Source organism: Pseudomyrmex gracilis, unplaced genomic scaffold, assembly GCF_002006095.1.
Source record: "Pseudomyrmex gracilis isolate BER0280 unplaced genomic scaffold, ASM200609v1 scaffold_2, whole genome shotgun sequence".
NCBI classification, from domain to species: domain Eukaryota; kingdom Metazoa; phylum Arthropoda; class Insecta; order Hymenoptera; family Formicidae; genus Pseudomyrmex; species Pseudomyrmex gracilis.
In genome coordinates this window covers 786500-807994 of record NW_018020586.1, presented here as the reverse complement: position 1 = coordinate 807994, position 21495 = coordinate 786500, and the positions used below count along the sequence as shown (strand labels likewise).

The 21495-nt window shown below is 45.9% G+C and overlaps 1 protein-coding gene across 6 annotated transcripts in view; it reads left to right on the top strand.

Moving 5' to 3' along the window:
- The window catches only part of LOC109853395 (ETS-like protein pointed), an 89697-nt gene that overhangs the window by 36967 nt on the left and 31235 nt on the right, over positions 1-21495 (top strand). For 4 of the 6 annotated variants that reach the window (XM_020425540.1, XM_020425506.1, XM_020425514.1 and 1 more), the window contains one exon: positions 6101-6187. The exons of 1 other annotated variant lie outside the window; for it this stretch is intronic. In XM_020425540.1, coding sequence (XP_020281129.1) covers positions 6101-6187 — 87 coding nt within the window. Of the gene's footprint in view, positions 1-6100; positions 6188-16873; positions 18297-21495 lie in introns of those variants that run through there. One more of the 6 variants, XM_020425550.1, reaches the window with a different exon arrangement.

Below are 21495 nucleotides of genomic sequence, written 5' to 3'. Positions count from 1 at the left end.
CACGTCGATGCGAGTGATCCTCCTTTTCACGTGAACGCGTTTCGGTGATCCTGTTGGCTCGTGCTGCCACCTAGCGAATTTGATCCGTAAAATTGGAGCTTCATCAGGGTCATATACAGTCATTATTTTTGCTTAAATTCCGCTCTCTCAAAAAAAAAAAAAAAAAAAAAAAAACAACGCGGTCATAAGAAAGTTCCCTGTCGTAAGAAAGTTCCCTAAAAAGTTTAGACAACGTGCACGGATGTGTCGAACGCACGACGAGGATTTTCAATGTTTCAAAACGTCTCTCCCAAGTTTTTCTGCACATTCATTCTTTGTAACAAGAATACGACTCTAATTTCCCAAGGAGAAAATTAATTATTAATATAGTCGGTATATAGCGTATGGACACTCATGTTCTCTTTCTCGCGGCAGGCGCGCGTCCGAGTGTAATAAATCGATTGAATATTCAACAACGACGTGCGCGCGAGTTTGTTGCGCGCTCATGTTGTTTCTTCATATTTCACGCAATGCTCAATGATCGCGCGGCGCAACAACGAGCAGAGCGACGGTTTGCGTTGCGGCACGAGGGAACCCAATGACGTCACCGTGTCACGCCTCGGCGGGCACCTGTTCCGCCATTAACATCGGGTCTGGGTGTTATCTACGAGTAGTATGAGAGAGTCGAAGAGAACGCGCACTTTCGACCGAACACGAGAAGGCAATTGTCTTCGGCCGCTGGACACGGTCAACCATCCTAGACAGAGAGACATTTCGGCATATGCCTCGCTATGGGCTCGGTCCGCCTTCGTCACGCGCCGTTGAGTCCTGGCGTGCCTTTGTTCCTTCTCGTGTCAGGACGAGCGCCAATTATTTTTTGGCCTTTGCACCGCGGATCGACTCGGCAGCCAGGACTTCTTTTTTTTTTTATTACTCGAGCAGACGTTTCCTTGCGACTCTTTGCGTACAATCGAAGTTGGATAATAAATTTCTGTGACTCTTGAATTTATCTGCGATAAAAATTGTTTCTTAAAATACACAAGTGAAAGAATAAGACAAAATATTTTTCAACGTGTGAAACAATGTCTTTTGGAATTTTTAGCGCGTCTCTTGCCTCTTGTTGTTTCTCTGGTTGAATACCACGGTGCGCAATCTTCCATATTTCCTACATTTCAAAATGTTCCGATGCGCATATATTCGAGAGGAGAGAAAATACACCTGAGAGAGAAATATATTCAACACCCGTCTGACAACAAGGCGGCGCATTGTGTTCCATGTGTTTGATAAAGTCGTCATAAAAGTGCGTGTACCGAGGCGAGCACTTTCGTTCCACCTTTCCGAACTTGTTCCAACAAGAACACAATACTGGTATGTTAATTGACGTGGCCGTATAATTAATTTGCCAAGTACGGCTTCTCTCTCTCTCTCTCTCTCTCTCTCATTCTCTCTGGCCGCCCCTTTCTCCGGAATTCATCGGAGCGACCCATTATCGAACGCGCGGCGTGTGTGGGAAATTGGAAACGTCGAGGTGCGCCCCGGCGGGGTTACAGGTGTTTGAGCGATGCGCGAGGGAATGTACCACAGGTGGCTCTACCCGCTTCGCCCGACTTCTTTATTATCGCCTCGACATCGTGACACGGCTATTATCAACATGCACACGAGACAGGGTAGCGGGAGAGAAAGTCGAGGGTAAAACCGTTTTTACTTGTTACGATATATACCGGGTATGGTAATTTTCACCACCTTGTTGCTCGCGCGCCCATGTGCCCGCGGTTCAATTCAAGTTCACACGCCGTTAGGGCGTGTTTAATAAATGACGCGTATTAAAACGGCGCGACACGATGATTAATGAGAAACAAAGAACGAGGCGGAGAGAATTTCCTTTAGCGGACGCGCGATTTAGCGCAAGCTATTTTCTATCTCTCGAGTCCTCTTCTCGGCGCGCGCATAAACTTCGCATGGCAACGAACAGCGCGCGCGTTTGCGTTTCGTGGCAAAGCAATCGCCCATAAGAGAAACCCCCTCCCGCCCGTTGCGGCAGAATTGCCTCTAATAAAAAGGAATTCGCAACGCAATATTCGTTTCTCTCATTCCGTGGAAATTAATTACTATCGTTCTGATTTAAAACTCGTTCGTTGTTGCATCGACGAGTTGAATTCGCACGCAAAAGAGAACAGAAGGGAGCAATGGATATAATATAATACCACACCGTTGGTCAATTAAACATAATTACATAATTTTTTTTATTAAATATTTTCGAGAGAGAGCATCTTCTTTCTCTCTCTCTCTCTCTCTTCTGGTTAAATTGCGTCGAGTGTAATTATCGTGCGATTTTTCTCGGCACGCGGAATTTATATCAAGATGATGTGTAATAAACGGCGACGCGATGAGAACCCTTGTAGCAGTTTTAAGCGGCGACGACGGGTCGGTCCGCGCCGAGGAGCGTTCGGACAAAAACCGGCGTGGGAGCGTATGCACGCAGGCTCCCACGAGTGTGCATTGTGCGTGATACACATCTATACGTCATTTACCTACCCACCTACCTACCTACCCGCTTAACCGACTACCTTCATTTTTCACCGGTCGCTGAGCTAACCGTGCGCCGCCGTCTGCGCGCGCGCGATATTCGCACAGAATTGCGTTCCAATTGACCAACGTCCGTGAAAAATCAGGCAGGTCGAAATGTATTTCGGTGTTTTCGGCGGAAATGTGGCAAGTGTCTCTCAATGAGCACGGTGACATTTATTTAAAGAAATAATTAAATGTCACTATTTTCAATGTTTTTTTAAGATATAGTTTTTAATTTCTAGTTTCTGTATGTAAATAAATATTTTGTTTGTAATTATTTCTTTGGTAAATATCCGACCGGTCACCGGGACACTATTGCCTCTTATCGTGAGAAATTTATTTAACGAACAATTATTTCATTTTTTTTTTTTGTTACAAACTTGCAATTTTTTTTAAATGTTTGCGCCAAAATCGTCGCGTGAATTTCCGCGGTATACTTTTTTGCGCGTTATAGACGACGTACACGCAAAATTCACGAGAAGGAACACCCGGGATCTCACGTGCGTACAGAGAAACCGTCAGTAGAGCGTGATAGAGCACCGAGGGGATGAAAGCAAGGACTAATGATAGCTCCGGGCTACAGTTATCGCCTCTCTGCTGATTTCGAAGTAGGCGACGCCGCTCGATGCCTCGTGGCGAAGAACCTTCTGAAAGGCTTATTTGCCGCGATTTAATTAACTGCCCTTCGGCTCAATCTCTCCGCTCCTCGCGCCTCTTCCGCGCGGAGAAGCTTAATTCCTCGCGCGGTTTGTCTGTTTCGGAAGGAATCATCCGTTTCTCTTCCCACTGTTACCGCGACCGAGTCGAGCAAAATCCATATTTCCGACAAATGGAGATCGAAATGTGTGGAGGAAAGTTTTTTTTTTTTTTTTTTTAAACTCGAAAGAGATCCGATTTCTCAAAAAAATCAAAAAATAAAATCATTGAATGTAACTATCGATTCTTGAATTTATATTTTAAGCGACAAGATCGTCTGTTTCCCTTCCATCGGCGCATTAACGTTACCTGTTCGTCATCATTCATCATTTGTGTCGCGGCGATCGGTCAGTCAACTCTTTTCTCACGCGCGCGTTACCTTATGATATTAGTCCCAACGGAAATTTACAGCGCAACGTGTTATAAAATATATTTAGCGCTCTCGCGCGGTGAATTGAACCCGCGAGGTGGGGAAAAAAGAAGCAAACGGCAGCGGTGAATGAAATCACGTATGTGACGTTGCGCAACGCGTGTTCGCGCATAAAACCGGAATTCACTCGGATAAGAGATTGAGATATTTAAGAGAGTGTAGGAAGTTAATGACAGTTTGTGTGTGTGTGTGTGTGTGTGTGTTTGCGCGCGCGCGCGCGAGAAAATGTTTCTTTTGAACGGAGCGACGCAATGACACGAGAGAGGGGAAAAGAGAGAAAAAGAAGATAATAGGACCTCGATTTTAATCGGTATCGGTATTTGCGCTCACTGGGCTATTAAATCGGCAGCTTGCGTAAAAAGAAAGCTATTTAAACTCACAACCGAATATTTCGCGCGCGTACTTCGAAGCGTGAGGAACTTCAAAAAGAAGTTCTCTTCGGATTCCGAAAAATTTCACAAGGGATGGAGGACGCGCGATCGCGCGAAATAACGGGCAAATAGATGTAAATGATTTCCACGTCGCTGGAATACCCAATGATCGTTAATTAAACCTCGCACAAGGAGGAGTTTCTCTCACGAGGTGGGCGAGCAGAATGGCGCCTGTAACGAGGCGGTGGGGGAAGAGACACAAGACAATGCCAGATAAACGCGCGGCGTGGGTACGTTGCATATACGCACGTGTTTTCTACATGGGGCGTCCCGACGCGGAGGTTACGCGCCAATGCGGACAAGCATCCCTTCTCGCGTTTTCCGCTCCGATTCCGCGCATTGAGAGAACGATTCTCTCTGATTCTCCCATACTCCGAAACTCCGCCAATGCAATTTCTGTTCCACAAAGAGCGAAATTAATCTGTTCGCGTCTCATTTTATCCCGTTGCGTTATACATAGACGTTCTTTGTTTTATTATTTCGCTTTAAAAGGAAATCGCAATTTTATTTATTTTTTTTTTTTACTTCAACTCTAAAAAAAAAATGCATCCGTTGGATGTCAAGACCCGGCGGGGCCGGTGTTTAAAAAACCGCAGAAACGCAAATGCGCTGTACAATCGCGCGTTAAAAAAAAAAAAAAAAGCGAGAGAGAACTCTCGAAGGCGCTGCTGTGAATTACACGCGCGCATTTCGACCGTGTTACTCGCGACTCTACTCGCTCCGCGGCCTGGTGCGGGCCCCTCTTCGGTCTGGTCCGCTCTCCTCGGTCGGTCTCTATGTCGAGCTGCGATCCGACTCGTCGCACTCCGTCAGGTGCACCGAAGCGTAGTTCCACCTCTCGCCGCCGCCGCTGCCCTCTTCGTGCGCGTCGCCGCTGACCTCTGCGCTAGCGAAAACGACCCAACAACCGCGCCGCTGCGCCGATGGGCCACAGGCTCTCTCGTTCCACTTGCTCTCCTGCTTTTGATACACACACACTTCGTTAACGTAACCGACGCGATGACGAAATACGGCTCCTTGAGAACGGTCGCCGAAATTAGATGCCGCGGCTAACTGCCAGGCCACCGCACGTTCGCGCTACGGCTCTCTCACGGCCGTAACGTTTTCGCGCGCATTCCTTCTTCGCTCCGGAGGAGGAACCGTTTCCTATACATTGAGCGAGACCGCTTGTAATCCCGCACTATGTATTCCCGAACGCGTAAAACGAGAGCGATGTCTGAATATTTTGACGCAACGCAAGACAGAGAGTGTAGGTCTTATGTGTACGTAAACAATTTGTTTTTATTGTTTCTAGAGTTGAAACATTGAAGAGAACTAAACTCTGAGAACTGCGGTCGAAACGCGATGTTTTATCGATATCAGTAGAAGTTTTTAACTCGCCGACATCTGTGTTTCAATTCCCATCGGTCTTAATATCATCTTTCGTTAAATTTCATTCTCGAGAACCAATATAAGGAAGAGCTGTGACATTTCAGGTGTCACTTACCACGTGTCAATCTTAGTCTTTCGCGTTTTCAGCAATGATACGCGACGCAGTGTCGTCTCTTTTCCGTCAATTAGTTTACGCGAGAGCGCAATACGATCCGTCACATTCTTGGGTGTTAAACGAAATCTTACGTTCTTTATCTCAGTATCGAATACTGGAGAAGAATAAGCGAGAAAACGAGAAGATAAGGGAATGAGAACGGGATACTTTTACTCAGCCTGCCGGCTCTGAGAGATAAGAAACAATCGTAAGCGTTCGCGTAAAGAGTTTGGAGGAACAGAAATATAATAATTTTTATACAAAAAACGTTTTACTATACGACAGTTTTACTAATGTGCGTTCTTTTTCTTTGTGTGTTCCAGGTAAGACACGCAGTTGCGCAGTGAGGTTTTTTTTTTTTTTTACATCGTCGGATCGAACCGCATCGCGGAAAATCTTTCCGTCGAAAAAGTACGATACGTGAATCTTTTTTCTCTCTGTAGTTTTTTTTTCTTTTTTTTTTTTTTTTAGCGAGGAAGGAGAAGAAAAAGACGCGCTTTATAAACACGATGCCACAATGCCGACTGACTCTCGCTACATGCGACGAGGTTTGGTTAGGTACGTTTGAGGTGTGCTCATGTAGATAAGCTCCGATAATGACCGGACGTGTGCTCACCCAGCCAGAACTCTGCGAACTCCCTCCGAGTGTCCTGCTCCTCCTCGCTCCCTCCCGCGATTCCCTCCTCCCCTTTCCTCCTTTGCCGTCGCGCTCGTACTACCTCTTCGTTCCCCGAAGAGGAGTCCTTCGGTACACCTATCCGACTCTCCGTGTGACGCATACGCGTCAGATTCGCGCAACGACGGTTTTTTTTTTTTTTTTTTTTTTTTTTCGTAGACCGAAAGAGAGAACAAAGGCGTCGCGCGCGTGCGCTCGCGCGCCACGACAGAGCGGGGGAGTCGGTACGCGCACACACGTTGTAACATACACGTAAGTTTGTTCCCCAGGCGGCTAGAACGCAAAGAAAGAGCGAAGAGCTTGCCGAAGTTCGCGATGTTTAACGGAGAACGCGCTAGAGGAGAAACGCGACAACTCAGAACGAGTTGACCATCGGAGTCGCGAAATCGGTTTCCGGCTGCGGAGTATTAACAGACATTACATAGCCTTTAACATTTCTCTACGACAATCAAGTACGAGTTTTGTATATGTTATCTTTATTTATTATTTTTTTTTTTTACATAAAAACAGCGCGATTAATATATATCAGAAAACTTACGAAGTTTAGAAAAAAGTTTTCTTATTCGGACACCGTCCGAAGGCTTTCGCATATGAAGCGATCCGTTGAAAAAATCGCGGTTAACCGGTGCGTCCATTGAATAATTCTTCCGTTGCGGCGCGGCGCGAAACGATCCGCGGTCGGCGGAAGCGATCTGTTAAAATACGAGACACGAAAGGCGCACCGCGGTCTCAGGTGCGAGACCGCGTAGCTGATGTACGCGGGGCTCTCTCTACTCTCGCGTCACACACAGAACAGCTTAGTCACACGCTTTAACTTTGATACCGAGAATTTTAAACAAGTGTAGCGCTTAGAATGGAAATAACATGTAATAAGGAAATGAGTACAGAAACGAACGAACACGTGCAGCGTGCGTATTCCGCGGGGCCTTCGATCTGGCGAGCCAGGCGACGAAACGGCTTTTCGAAAGTGCGTAACCGGGAGAGAATGCACTTTATTAACTCCCACAAGTTCCGCGATTTTAATCTTACGCGGGGATCACGCGCCATACTTGCTTTGTTGTTCCCTGGAAACTCCGTAGGTAATTGTCACGTTTGCATAATACGGATGCAACACGGCCAAGCTTGCGCAATGTTGACCGGAATCGAGAGACGCGTAAGAGAGGCGGCCCTTAAGAAATGAGTTCGCGATTTTATTAAACGCGCACGGTTGATATTTCAGCAAAATAGAGAGAAAACACGCGCGGATACGGCGGAAGTCTCGTATTCTCGAAACGTTCTAGAGTTTCTAGAGACATGTCAAATATTCCAAATGCGCGTTATTTCGCGGAAATTCATTAGCGCATGCGCGTTGATTTTATTTCACACGTAACGACATAATAGTCATAGTTTAATTTTATCTCTTTGGAATTATTTAATACGAGACATTTTCTTGTCTCGAAATTTAAACGTTTTAAGCGATTTAGAGCTAATCGTCTCGTATACAAATTTTGCAATTCGCACGCGGCTCTCTAGTGTTTAAAAAATATTCTCAAAAAAATTAAATTAAATTCTAATTTGAATTTAATTTTCAAAAATCTAAAACAAAAAAACTTCTAATCGTCGTATGTTTGTGATTTGACGATTGCTCTCTGTCGAAGTCTTCTTCATCATCGCCCGCAAAGCAACGTCGCATTACGACGCTGGACGAGTGTGCGTTGTTGCATTCTGATTTCGATACACGTACCAAAATAACTCTTCTCTCCCGCGCATCTTCCCCCGAGTCCCTAAGCGTATCCCATCTACGTGCGCGCGCTACTACTTCAACTTCGAGCTTCTCTCTCGTTTTAGCTTCTCTCGATCTCTCTCTCTTTCTTTCTCTCTCTCTCCTCCTCTCTATCTTGTACACACCTCCGTTTCCGTCTTTGTCGCGCTTACACCTTCATTCACCAGTTCCCTTCTCGCTACGTCGACCATCGCCGCCTCGCTCGCACTCACGTCTACCTGCTTCTTTTGCAGTCATTCATTACCGTCTCTCTTTCCGTCTCCCTCTCGCTTCTTCTCGTTCTCCCGACGCGTCCTTTTCCGTTACGCGTGACTTCGTCTTTCCGAGCCCGCTTCCATAGATAGCCCTCGACACAACCGACTTATCTCGTCTCTCGGTTCTTCGAACAACGGTTTTTTTTTTTTTTTTTTTTCGGTTTGACATTGTTCCGGTTGATATTGTTCGTTGCGCTGGTGTGGTTGTGGGGACACATTACATTGAGAGCGGAGAACCGTATCGTATTAAATGAGTCTGTAATGAGGCTCTTGGAGGTAACTTGTGTGTACCTTCCGAGTATTTTGAAGCGACAAGTTAAACGCACGATTTATCTTCGTAAGTGATTTGAATTTTTAACACATCGTACGACATTTCAGCCGTTCTCGGCACGATCGCCGTTGATTTTTTTACTCGTTAAAAGAAGAATGAGCGAACAGAAAAGCTAAGTTTTACTATACGTGTGATGTTTATTTAGTCCGCAACGACTAACGATTCTGACAATAGCTGAGACTTAAAAAAAAAAAAAATAGAACATAATATTAATAAAATTAATTATAATTAATTATAATTAACACTTCAGTGTCAGACATAAAAAATGATCTACGAGTTGTCCAGACTGGATCTGTGAGATCCACGCGACTTTGAGTTTGAGTATGTTCGCAAAAAAGCAATATTTTTTCAATTTTTTTTTTTTTTTTTAATCGAAAGGTTGATTCGTGTCTTTAAAAACGTGACTAAAGTAAGGTCACTCCGACAAGACGGAGAGGAAGAACAAAACGTGAATAAAGTCACGTGACTTTACTTTAGTCACGTGTCTAAAACTTTTGAGTGGATCTCGAGATCCATATCTGACGCTGAAGGGTTAATTATTTTTTGTAACGCGATTTTAGAGATTTTATATGTAGCGGTGCGTTAAAAATATTCGCAATTGTCGTTTGAATTGAAATAATGTTGCACATAAAAAAGAAAAGATAGGAAAGTTAACTTTAGTAGAATTTGATGCACAAAAAGAGAGACTATCTCTCATATGATAATCAACTTCCCGTCGTGCCTTACTACTACGTTTACTAGAGGATGTTTCTTTGTTCCGTCTTTTCGACCTCTCCCCTCACTTTGGTCTCCATTTTTACTCAATTTCTTTACTCCTTTCTAACAAAACACCAAGAGAGAGAGAGAGAAAGAGAGAAAGCGCTCGTGAAAACTCGAATACAAATTACATAAAAAAATATATCTTTTTTTTCGCGACAAAAGGGCGTGTGTTGCGAAATTTATACAATTCGCGTGATACTCGTCGCAAAAATGTGACAATTATGCGAATAACAAACTCGTTTAACGATATATACAAGCGCTTCAACTTAACGCATTAATCATTAATCGGACAGCGGGCCGATAAAGTCGATCAATCATACGCACCAGTCAATCCGAACGGAACGCAATTAATCGATAGATTAAGCTAATTAGACGTGGCATTTGCGTCGCGTCACCATTCTCTTCATCTTTTAATCGGCCAAAGAGTGTGTGTGTGTCTCTCGGATAATATTTATCCTAAATATCTATCTCTCTGCGCAAGAAAAGACTCATCTGTCCGAAACGTGCGTGTTCGAAACAAAACGCGGAATATTACGCAAGTCGTAATCTTCTATCTTCGTTCGCCGCGTAATATGTGCAACAACAATAACGATAACAATGTACATTGCAATTCCTCGTAGCGCGTTTGAGAGATCGCGCGCGCGTTAGCGATGTGTTCGCGAATTGGATCGGATGTGTAAATAAAATAAACGTGTAACGATTCGCATCGGGAGAGATAAATATGAAATGAAGTGGCAATAATATTTCGCCGCGTCGACACGCGTGGCGCATAATAAGCCGTAAATCGAGCTCTGCTAACGTGTACTTATCGTTATCCGAGTGCTTCTTATGCCGCACCTGTCTCAAGGTAATTGCATGCGTGGGAGTTAAACCTCGGGAACTCGTTTCGAGGATAATCTGCTTCCATATGTTATACGCGGGTATGTATCTATTTTGTGCGGACACACACACACACACACACGCACACAACGTGTCTCCGTACGCGCGCGGGGTTAAAACCACCTCCTCGCCCGCGAGTATCGCGCGGCAATCGTTTTGTCAGTATCTACATACGTGTGCTAATTCGGGTCGCACTCTCGAGAAACGCGAGGAGCATCGCGAGAAGGCTCGGACGAATAATTAAGTGCGAAAAGTTGTAAAAAAAAAAAAAAACACGAAAAATAATATACAACATGTTTTATTATATAACATTTTTTCTTTGTGCCGATATTTTAATTAAAATTCGCCACAGCAATTATCGAATCGAGAATATAACATCGTTTTTACAATCTTCTTTTTGCAATAGAAACACTCTCGGATGATTGATGCGACTCGATTGCCTACTTGTGATGTAATTAAACATTAATATGAATGAGAGTTCGACGAGAGGAGCGTCGTGAGAGAAACGAAACGAGAGGATTGCGGTAAAAATAACTGCTAATTAATATACATCGATTCGGTAAAATAAATAAATCTCGATAACAGATCGCTCGATTTATGCGATTTATGGATTTTTCGGAAAGTTTCTCTCGCTGCAGAGGCTGCGAGCGCTCCTTGTCGAAGATAAAAATAGACGTTCGAGTCGACGTTCCGTCGAGAGAAAGAAAGAGCGAAAGAGAGAGAGACCGGAAATTGTGTCGCCTCTTTCCTCTCTGCTTCCTATTCTTTCCTTGTTGCTCCTCTCTCTTTCTCTCTTTCTCTCTTCCTCTTCTGCCGCGGCACAACCAACGTGGACTTTCACGCGGCGCAACAACGATCTGCGTTCCAATGTGCCGCAATAATCGCGTATTGCGAGAGAAAACTGTCGTTGGGACAATCCTTTCGAATGGCCGACGGCCATTGTGCGATAAACGCAAACTTTGGGGGGCGAGAAAGCGGCGGGTTATTTAACGCAACAACAACTAGGTACATATGGCGCGCCGCAAAAAATCACGATGCGCGTTCTACGTTACGCAATTGCGAGATTCGTCCTGTCCGATCGGGCTCTCTCGTCGCGCGTATTACACGTCAATTATCTTTCGAAAAAGTGCGCGTCGGGCGAGCGTCTGTCTCTCTGGTTTTTGCGCAATAATTCAGCGGATTAATTAACCGCGGGGCAATTTCTCATTTAGAAGCGGCTAATGACCAAGCGATAAGCCGAAATAAAATTTGCCGCGCGAGAGTACCCGCGTGCGAGAAAAAAGAAATTACGCGAAATAACGTAATCGCGGGATGGAACCGACGTCGTAATCGACGTCGAAACCCACTTGGTTATGTGCCTCGCGGATTATAATATCGTCCGTTCTCGTTCGCTAACTGCGAACCGACACGCATCGACACGTGTAAGTAGGGGAGGCGAGGGGGCCGTTACACACGCGGAGAGGAGAAGATCGTCGCTTCGCGAGTTCGCAAAGTCAAGCAGAAAAGGAGAGCGGAAGCGTTAACGAGAGAAGAGAAGTCACGGTTACGTGGCCGTGGGCCATACCTTCCTTCGTGTATATACACACGCGCGCGCGCACGGGTTACCGGAAGTCGAGTGACCGTAGCTCTCGGCCCAGGTGAGCTGGATTACTCGATTGGCCGCGCGGGGGGGAGGGAGAGGGAGACAAAGGGGGGTGAAGCTCTTCTCTGACCGCGCAGAGCGCAATCCTTCGTTGTTGCGCTCACGCGAGAGGGCTGCGCGAGGTGAAGCGGGCGCGGCTCTTTCTTTGTCGTCGTCGTCGTCGTCGTCGTTGTGGCGCGCTTCTCGTCTACTCTTCCTGCGCGTAAATGTGGATTTCCCGCGCGGGAAGTGAAGTATTATATTATCTCGCCCGAGTCATCGGGTGCTCGTGTCTCCTCTGGAGCTTCGAGAGATTACGCGGGGATACGTAAACCGGCGGAACAATCGAACACGAAAGCTCGCTCAAGAGTCAAAGCGCTGGAGCGGCGATAATTTCTTGTTTTTTTTTTGTTTTTTTTCTCGCACACGGTTGTGTCATTACGAGACGCGCGTGTATGAATGAAAACACACACGATATACGTCTCTTTCTCTCTAAACTCTACGTTTGAGAGTTACTACTACGTTTAATTGCTCTCTTTCGCTTCCCCGCTAACGAGCGTCCAGCAAAACTCGCGAGCGTCTCATGCGGCCGACTTGGTGGCGCATTATTCTCTCCTCACAAGTATGTCCAAGGCGAAATAAGAAAAAGGATATGGGACGAGAGAAGAGAGAAAAGACGGGGGGAGAATGAGAAGTACGTAAACGACAAAGTGAGAGAGAGAGAGAGAGAGAGAAACTCTGCGTAAAGGAAATGACGTTGACGCGTGTGTCTTTCTGGCGAGTCGAGCACCCGGCTCCGACACCGCCACGACCATCACCACCTTTTCCAACACCGTGGAAAGGAACACGGCGATATATCTCCCTTCCTTACGCTCCTTCGCTACCTTACAAGTTTACGCGTTCTCACGCTCTCCATCCCGCTTCTCCTTCTCGCTCGCGACTATACACCTCGCCGTCGTTTCCAACGGTGAGCGTAATACACGCTCCGATAAAATGTTCCACACGTATCTGCACGCACATACACATGCGCACGCATGCGAGTGCGCGCGCGCAAGCAAACACACAGCGATCGCCGAGATTACGAGGTAAGGCTTCGAAGAGGGAGAAAGAGTGAGAGAGCACATCAGCTTCCTAGTTATAATAAACGCCGCAAAAAATGTGGCAAAAACCTGCTCAGCCTTCGGCGAGTATATACCAGCAACGGGTCGGCTTCTGGCTCTCTTTCTCTCCCTCTTTCTCTCTATATCGCTATCTATTGGTATATTCCTTTTGTTCCTGCACATCCTCTCTTCTCTCGGACTCTGCGCTGTGTCTTTTACCTCTTCGTCCTGTTGTGCTACTCTCCTCCTCCCCCTCCTCCTCTTCCCCTCGCTATCCTCTGCTTCTTCTCGATCACCGTAGGTGTTACCAGACAACAACCTGTATACCGGGGCCAACTTCCTTCCTGCGGTTGTCCTTTTCCTGTTCGCATCCTTCGCTCTCTGTCGGGTAAACCCGCCCCCTTCGGCGCTCCAACCCTCTTCGCCTCGCTCTTGTCTTATCCCATCGCCGTTATCTATCTCTCCTCGCTTCTTCCTCTTGTCTTCTCCCCCAACGGCGCATCCTCCGGCTCCTCACGGCTGTCCGTCACGTTCTTTTACTCGCTTCCCACAACGTCGTATTGTTATTATTTCTTCTTCGGCTATCGTGTGCCTAAGTCCTGCTTGCCCCTTCCCCCCTCCCCTCTCTTTCCTGCGAGCTATAACCCGCGCGATGACGCAACGCGCTTTTATCAATTTCCGCGACGCTAATCGGCAGTAATGATTTTCTTCGCGTCGCGACTTCCGGGTTTCTTGACGTGCTCTTCCAGCGCGCATCACCTCGCTCTTATATGTCGGGATTGTGAATGAGGAGCCGGACAAGGTTCTTCGTACGATCGCTAATTACATCACCGGATCGAGCGAGCGCGATACGCTTGTTCAACGATCGAGGCTGATTCATTGAACTTTTCAGACTGTTGATTGGACACCACCAAGTGTGGCGAAAATAATAATCGGTTCGGTTTTTTTTTTAACTTCTGCAACACGGACTGAACGAGAATTGCGCGTCATCTATGCCTATGGTAGAGTTCACGAGATCTCGAGGGAAGAGAATTTTCAATTTCGATTCGCGTAATTAACAAGAATAAAAAATAGATTTGACTTGCGAACTGAGAATTTAAAAAAAAATCGATATTGCAAAACACTGAACAAAAATGGAGAAAACGTTATCTTCATTCTTTAAAAGTCGCGTTTAAACCCAATCATCGAATCGTGTAAAAGTCGATTTATCGAGACGTAACTCGCGCAATGCAATCGCGCGGTTACGAGGAGAAAAAGAGATTTACGGTGCATCATTCGCTCGCTTCGTACTCAAGTCGGAGCGCGAGAAACAGCGTAAAACACGTTAGCTCGCGAGTCGCAAATAGAGTGGCCGCTCCGGGAACCGAGAGAAGTGAACGTCTGTTTGATTGCGTTTGACGGTGTCGGTGCGAGAGAGCTTTATGAATGGTCCCGCGCGGATCGCAGCCGGAAACGTCCAGCCGCGCGCGGAGGAAACTCATGCCCGCGAGCGACGAGTTTTTCATCAATCACACGCACGACATCCTTCGACGGGGCAACGAGCCTCTCCGGACGACGACGACGACGACGACGACGACGACCGAGGAAAGTTGGTGGAAACAGTGTTTGCGTTAGCAACACGCGTAATTACCACCTTCGCTGCCTTTTTATCGTCGATTATTTCGCCGACGATGGGAGGCCGTAAAGCGCTCGCGACATCCGCGTTTCTAAACGACACGCCGCTAAAAACTTGACTCGCGCTCGACAATTATCGTCGCTTTTGTTTGCGCGTTGAAACTACGCGACAGATTCCCGGGGAAGGGAGTCTTGTTAGGTTTGTTTGCGTAGACGGTGTGATTTTAAACGAGTCTCACTTCGGAGGAAGGAAATTTTATGGAGATTTTATTGTGTACGATTTATATGCAAGTAGGTTTTAAAATTCTTTTCTTTTGTAAGTAACGCGAGGAACGTTCATTACTGGCGTTAATGGCTAACCAAATGAGCGCATTTTATTTCTCAGCATTCCGTCGACGTTTTTTTTTCGAACGACATTGGAAATGGTCTTTTTTAAATCCGAGTGTTGTATAATTTTTGTGTAAGAAAATTACGCGTCACGTTACATTGAAAATAATATGAATAATAATATTATACGCAACATTTTTGCCGTCGATATCGAGAGACGATATCTTCGACGAGCGATTTCTCGGACCCTATATATCCCGCGTGCAAGATTCATCGGTAATCATATCGTGGCGCGCACAAGTACGCACTTTGTTCCGAAGGTCATCACGGTCGGTAAAAGACGAACAGATCCAAGTCGTCCTACTATCGCACAACGTGTATATGAAAGGACACGCAGAAACTGCAGTAGTTTATTCTCAGCGAAACGCCGCGACTCGTTTCTTCATCCAACGTGACGTCAACATTACGAAAACGACAACGACGACGACGACGACGACGATGACGACGGATGGCGGGCGTCGAACGAGCGGAAAAGAGATCAGATCCGAGCGCGCAGCGCTCGCAAGAGAAGGAGGAGGAGGAGGTGGGAGTCTCTCGGGACGGTCGAGGTGAGCTACCAGTTAAAGCGTGCGGCTCGGGCATGAATGAACGAACCGGCGGCAAACCGAATGAAGGAAGAAACGAACGGCGCGGCGAATCTGCACCGCTCGTGCGTTAGCCAATTCGCGTATTTACTCGCGCGCGTCGTGTCGCTCGGGATCGTCGATCGTCTACGTTAATAAACGAACACAACTCGTTCGTCTCTGAGGTGATCGAATGAGAGAAAGATGGGACGAGAAAGAGAGAGATAACGCGTGCGGGCGCGCGCGCGCGCGCTGTTCGTAGACTTTATAGTGCGCGCCGACGCCAGTGTGTTAGTTAGCCGCGTGACGGGATAGTATTCATTCATAAAACTCGGCAGCGAGAGCGGAGGAGTGAGGGTCAGGCCTGCGCCCGCCGTCGCGCTGGTGGGGAGTCAAGTGTTTTTCGTCTCCCTCTCGCGTATCCCTTCCAGTTCCGTTGTCCGTCTCGCTCGTTCTTCCCGTCCTCGCGCTCGCTCCCGCGTACGTTTTAGATTTTCTCTCCTTTTTTTTTTTTTTTCTCTCTTCGTCTCTTTGTCTCTCTTTCCTCATCGCTCCGTTAATTCTACCTGGGTATATCTTCCACACGGATGATCCCCTCACCGCTCGCGTTACGTATATGCCTCCTCCTTCGCGATCTCACGTCGCTCGCTTTTTATTATTCCTGTAAAATAGCTCGGTCAGTCGTGTGTGTATTTTTGGCTTGTATTTCTGTTCGCGCGTCTCTCTTCCCTCCTCCGAATACTCGTTCCCTTTTCTTTTCCTCTTTTTCATTCAGAAAATATCGCCGTTCTGTCGCAACGTTTGTTTCTTCCACGAGGAATATTATTCCCGCGGATTTCTTTGTTTTTTCGCAAAATTCGATTTTTTTCTCAAGTTCTGTTTGTCCCTTTGTCTTTTTTCTCCTCGACCTCGCCGTCCGTGATCACGCTTTTGCTGTAATAAACCGAGGTCTCTCCTGCATTTTTCATTCGAGATCCAGACGCGACAATTACAATTGTTTTTTTCTTTTTTCCTGACTTTCTACAATACTCGCCTTTTTCCGATCGAAGTTGAAGTCGTCGAATTTCCGATACACGCGATACGGCGTAACCATCACCTTCTACTCTCGAGGAACCTTCAAGATACTCCCTTCCTCGCGCACCGTCTCTCCCTTCTTTTCCTCTTTTCTCATCTGCCTGTTTCTCCTCGTCTTCTTCTTCTTCTTCTTCTTCTCAGTTTCTGCCCTCGTATCTCTCTCACGCTCTCCCTCTTTCTCATCGGTTCCAGCTCTCTTTCTCCGGTGCGGTGTACGCACTTACCTGCGGAACGCGGTCGTACGCGGCCGACCGACGGTGGCGCTTCGGCTTTAAACGAACTCTCCGGTGGCGCCGAAGGAAGGAAAGATCGTCTCGCGGTCGGGATCGCCTCGATTCGCCGCGATACTACACACACGGTCCCGAGTTCGAATGGGGAGAGCGCGTTCGAACGTCGCCGCGCGATGCGTTCGTTCTCTCCGTTCCGCGCCACAATTTCTTAGCCGAGCGTGTGCGGGAATCGTTACATCGTCGTTTTATTTTTTTCAAATGTCGCGCGATCTTTGAGGAGGACCGTCGCGCACGCAACGCGAGCGTTGAAACCGCACACGGGGGAGGCGAAGAACGTCTCGCGCGAACCGCGCGAACGCTCGACTGAGGAGAAGAAACTTCGAGACGAGAAGCGCCGCGAGGAGAGAAGAGAAGAGAAGAAGAAGAAGAAACAGGGCAAATCCATCAGCAACAGAGACCGGGACGACGATTCATATATTTTCGGACTCTCTCTTTCGGCTCCGCTTCCTCTCTTCCGTCGATTCAGGTTCCAACTCGCCTCCACCCTCCCCACCGACGCGCTGCGCCCTCCTCGTTTCAAAGCCAGGAGCGGTTGCGCAAGCAAGGTATTCGGAAATAACCCGGTGGGTCGCAGTTATGAATTGATAGCAAACACATGGTGGACACGCCGTGAGCCCGCCGCACAGCCAGTGCGCCTTCCGGTCTCTTCGGCTTCTCTCTCGGCTTCTCCTCTTCTCGCAACGTGACCGCCGCTTCGCGACGGCCTCTCTCGTCGTCATTGACAGGTCGGGACATTGTCGGTGTCCGGTTGCCGCGCGTGTAACGCGCGTAATAATTGCACGTGTGACGTTCGATGGCACTGACAAACATTGTTATTGTTGTTACGACCGACGACGCTTGTACTTCGCGAAAAGTGTGTTCGAACAACGTGATTTCTTTCGCGACACTTATACGTGAGGCTGACTGTGCGATAAAAACTGTGTTTTTGGTTCGACGCACAGAAGGAGGGATGCAATATGGGATAGAACAGGAAAGAGTTTTCTCGGCATAAAAATCCGCGTCGAGACGATGAGGATTCGCGACGAGGATCGACATGTAATTGCCGATCGAGTTTTGTTGTTGTCACACGGGTGGGACCGAGTCGGGTTCCGCGGCGACAAACCGAGTATCTCTTCGATCATACTGAGTGATACGCAACTGTGAGAGAGAATCTTTCTCTATCGAATAGTGTGTGAAACTCACGTGCGAGTACACACGTGATCCAAAAAAAAAAAAAAAAACCAGTACGAATGACAACTCCGGACTACGTGCATGTGCAGTGATTACACAAGTTTGGCACTCATGTACGTTGATTACGGCGGCGACACTTATGCCGGAATGGGAATCAAGGCCATGAAGTCCTTTGGCAGGTCCAGAGGTAGGAAAAGCGGATTGTTGTACAAAACGATTAACCGTGGTTTTACGTTGTTGTGATGAGACGTAATGAAGCGTAGAAACATGTTAAGTGTGAATTAAATTTGATTTCGTAAGAGCTAAGGCAGTCGTAAAAATTTCACGCAGTTTCCCTGTCATAGACCCGGGAACAGTTAATATTTTTTATCTCGCTCAACATTCGAAACTTGAACGTCAATTATCGACGACTTACGAACGCGATCGCGCGCGTAATCTGGACTGGATTAAAAAGAAAACAATCTTTTTACAAGCGCAACTCTCGATAGATTTGTCCTAATGCGATTTGAGATGTTCTTCACGATATTTTTCACGCGATTGTAGTCGGGGGGATGATCTCTCGTGCTCGAGTCTCGAGCTCGGTCACACTGCGCGAGCGCGTGTCTCGCTTCCGGTGGACGAAAATTAACCCTGACTTTGACATTGGAGACGCCATAATCGTGCCAACATGATTAACGCGAACGTGACTTAGTTTCCGACAGATTGTAACAGATGTCATCGACGTCGGTCGTGCGCCGAGCGTAATCCGTACCGCTTCTCGTATTATAACACACATGCGCTTCCTGCAGTTGGGAGGGCTCGTTCACGGGGATATATGTTCACATACATCTCTTGGTTGTATTATAATAATTGGAAAATGCATCTACATAAATTTATTAAAGAAACAATTATTAGACACGTAAATATTAATCGTATATAACAATTCTCAATGTTTTGAATATTTTTTACAATTTTTAATTTCTAACTTTACATATGTAAATACTTTGTTGCAATTTGTTTTTTTTTTTTTTTTAATAAATTTTCTGATAATTTTCAGGTCATTGTGACATTTAGCGACTGATTTTCATTCCGTTTATTTTTCTCAAGTAGCGACTCGAACAAAGTGCGAGAAGAACTTGTATTCTAATTAATTTTTTGACTTTGTATTTGATTAGATATGAGTTTTGTCGAATTTTTAACGAATGCTCTAAATATTTTTTTTATTTTCCGATGTTTTATTAAAATACGCGGACAAATACCAAAAAATCCTGTTCGCGAGTTCATCCTTGAGTCCTGCGCGCACGGTTTACCTATACGACCCCTATGCGCGCGATCTCTTTATAAGTAGGGGATCTGTCGGAGCGAAGTAGCTGCTGCTGCTGCTGCTGCTGCTGCTATTCGACGATACTTCCTGGCAACCGGTTTTCGCGGCAACCGCTTGATCCGTTTTCTTCGTTGCAAGTAGAGCTCTTACTATTCAAGGCATTTCTGGCATTCGTATATTGGATTAATATTGACAACGCTCGCCGTGGAAAACGAGCGACCGCACCGCAATACGCGCTGAACAACTCCGCGATTCGATCAAGTTCGCAGGAAAGCGCGTAACGCGAACGGGATAATGCGGATTACACATCTGGTGTCGCAAAAAAAAAATCGATTTGCCCGAGATTAAATTTTTTTCTCTTCGATAATTTTCACGTAACTTTTGAGACGCGCGAGAGTGTGCACGCGTAGAAATAAATAACTTACAATTCGAGAATTTACATGTTAATGTTTCTTGTTAACAGATCAAATTCCTATTGTGCGTGTCCTTTCACTTCTGCGTTTATTACGTCGGAATGTCTTCAGGAGACTCGTTTTTTTTTTTTTTATTCGCGCGCGATCATGTAAATATTTTTAGCATTTCGAAAAACACGACGACGATAGTTAGTCGAGCAAACAGAGAGAATCGATCAACACAACAGTTTGTTGAACAACGTTTTGTAACAACAGTCGCGTTCTCGCGCAATTAACGAAATTTCCTCATCCTGTTGTCTAATCGTCAATTTTTTTCGCACTCGATTATCATCAGGAGAAGCGGATGATTTATAACGGGCAAAACCCCACAATATTCATATTTGTTGTGTGCTATTAAAATTATTTACGAAAGTGTCATTACGTTACTTAAATTACTAGCAATTACGCGCGCAATGAGAAAGCAAAGACGCCACGACGCGCCGAAGCATAATGGAGGATACAACACAACGTAGTATTTCAATAATTCATTTCGTGGAAGTATAGCGGAATTACATAGAGACGGTGATTCTAAACTTTCATTGTCAGTGCAATGACATAAGCATTACATCGCGATGCGCCGCAACTTTCGACTGACACGCGCGTACGAACGCAGATATCGCGCACGTGTATTAGAAAACAAGTCATTTGTCTTCGGTATTACGTCAAGTTGATCATTTGTCATGAAGAGTTTATAGGGAAATTAGCGATTCAATTTTTTTTTTTTTTTTTTTTACTGAAATCTAAAAGAAATCGCATACGCGCGTGCGTCGTTCTCGCCGAATTCTTTCGCGAACACGAAATTAAATTTTTGTGCTCGTTTAGGTTTTTCTCTGCAAATTTTATTTAATGTAGTTTTCAAGTTTTGTATCCGTTACCGGATGCGACGTATAAATCAATTTGCGTTTTCGCGTTTCGAAAGCGCGCAATAAAACCGAATAATTTATTTCTTTTTGTTGATCTCGCAATTTTCCGAAATTACGCGATTACGCAACAAAATCTGCGCAATGAAAATCCCTCGGTGTAATGGGGAAAATTATTCGTGGCTCATATCGAGCTAAAAACGTGCGAGAGACCATAAAATGAGATGTTACACACATCCAAACTGCCCCCCTTCTATTAATATCCGCGCGTATTTCAAAGTCAGTCAATCATATCCGAACCTGATTACCTCGGGCAATTTCGTATCGATCCAGCTGCGATCGTTGGCAACTATTCGCGGATTTCAATTTTGCGAACCGCACGCGCCGATTGTTCCATTCGCGTGATACGCGTTCCTTTTTATTTTTTTTATTCTCGCAAATACATTCTCGTCGTAATTTATCACGTTAGACGCAATTTTCGTATCGATGCATTTTTTTTTTCGCAAAATCAAATTGTTCTACTTCGAAAATTTTAGAAAAAACGTCACTCAACGATCGGACATGTAACAGTGGCCGAACATTTGTTGAAGAAATGATTAAACAAGAAAATATTAATTTTTGTTTTCGACTGGTTATCTGATTATTTGCAAATATTCAGGCTGATTATGTGGTTATATCTCACATCTGGTGGAAGATGTGCCGCGACCAACTGCAGAAACGTTATCTCGGTTCCGGTTTCAAAATGACGGCTGTTTAGCTCCTTCAAACACT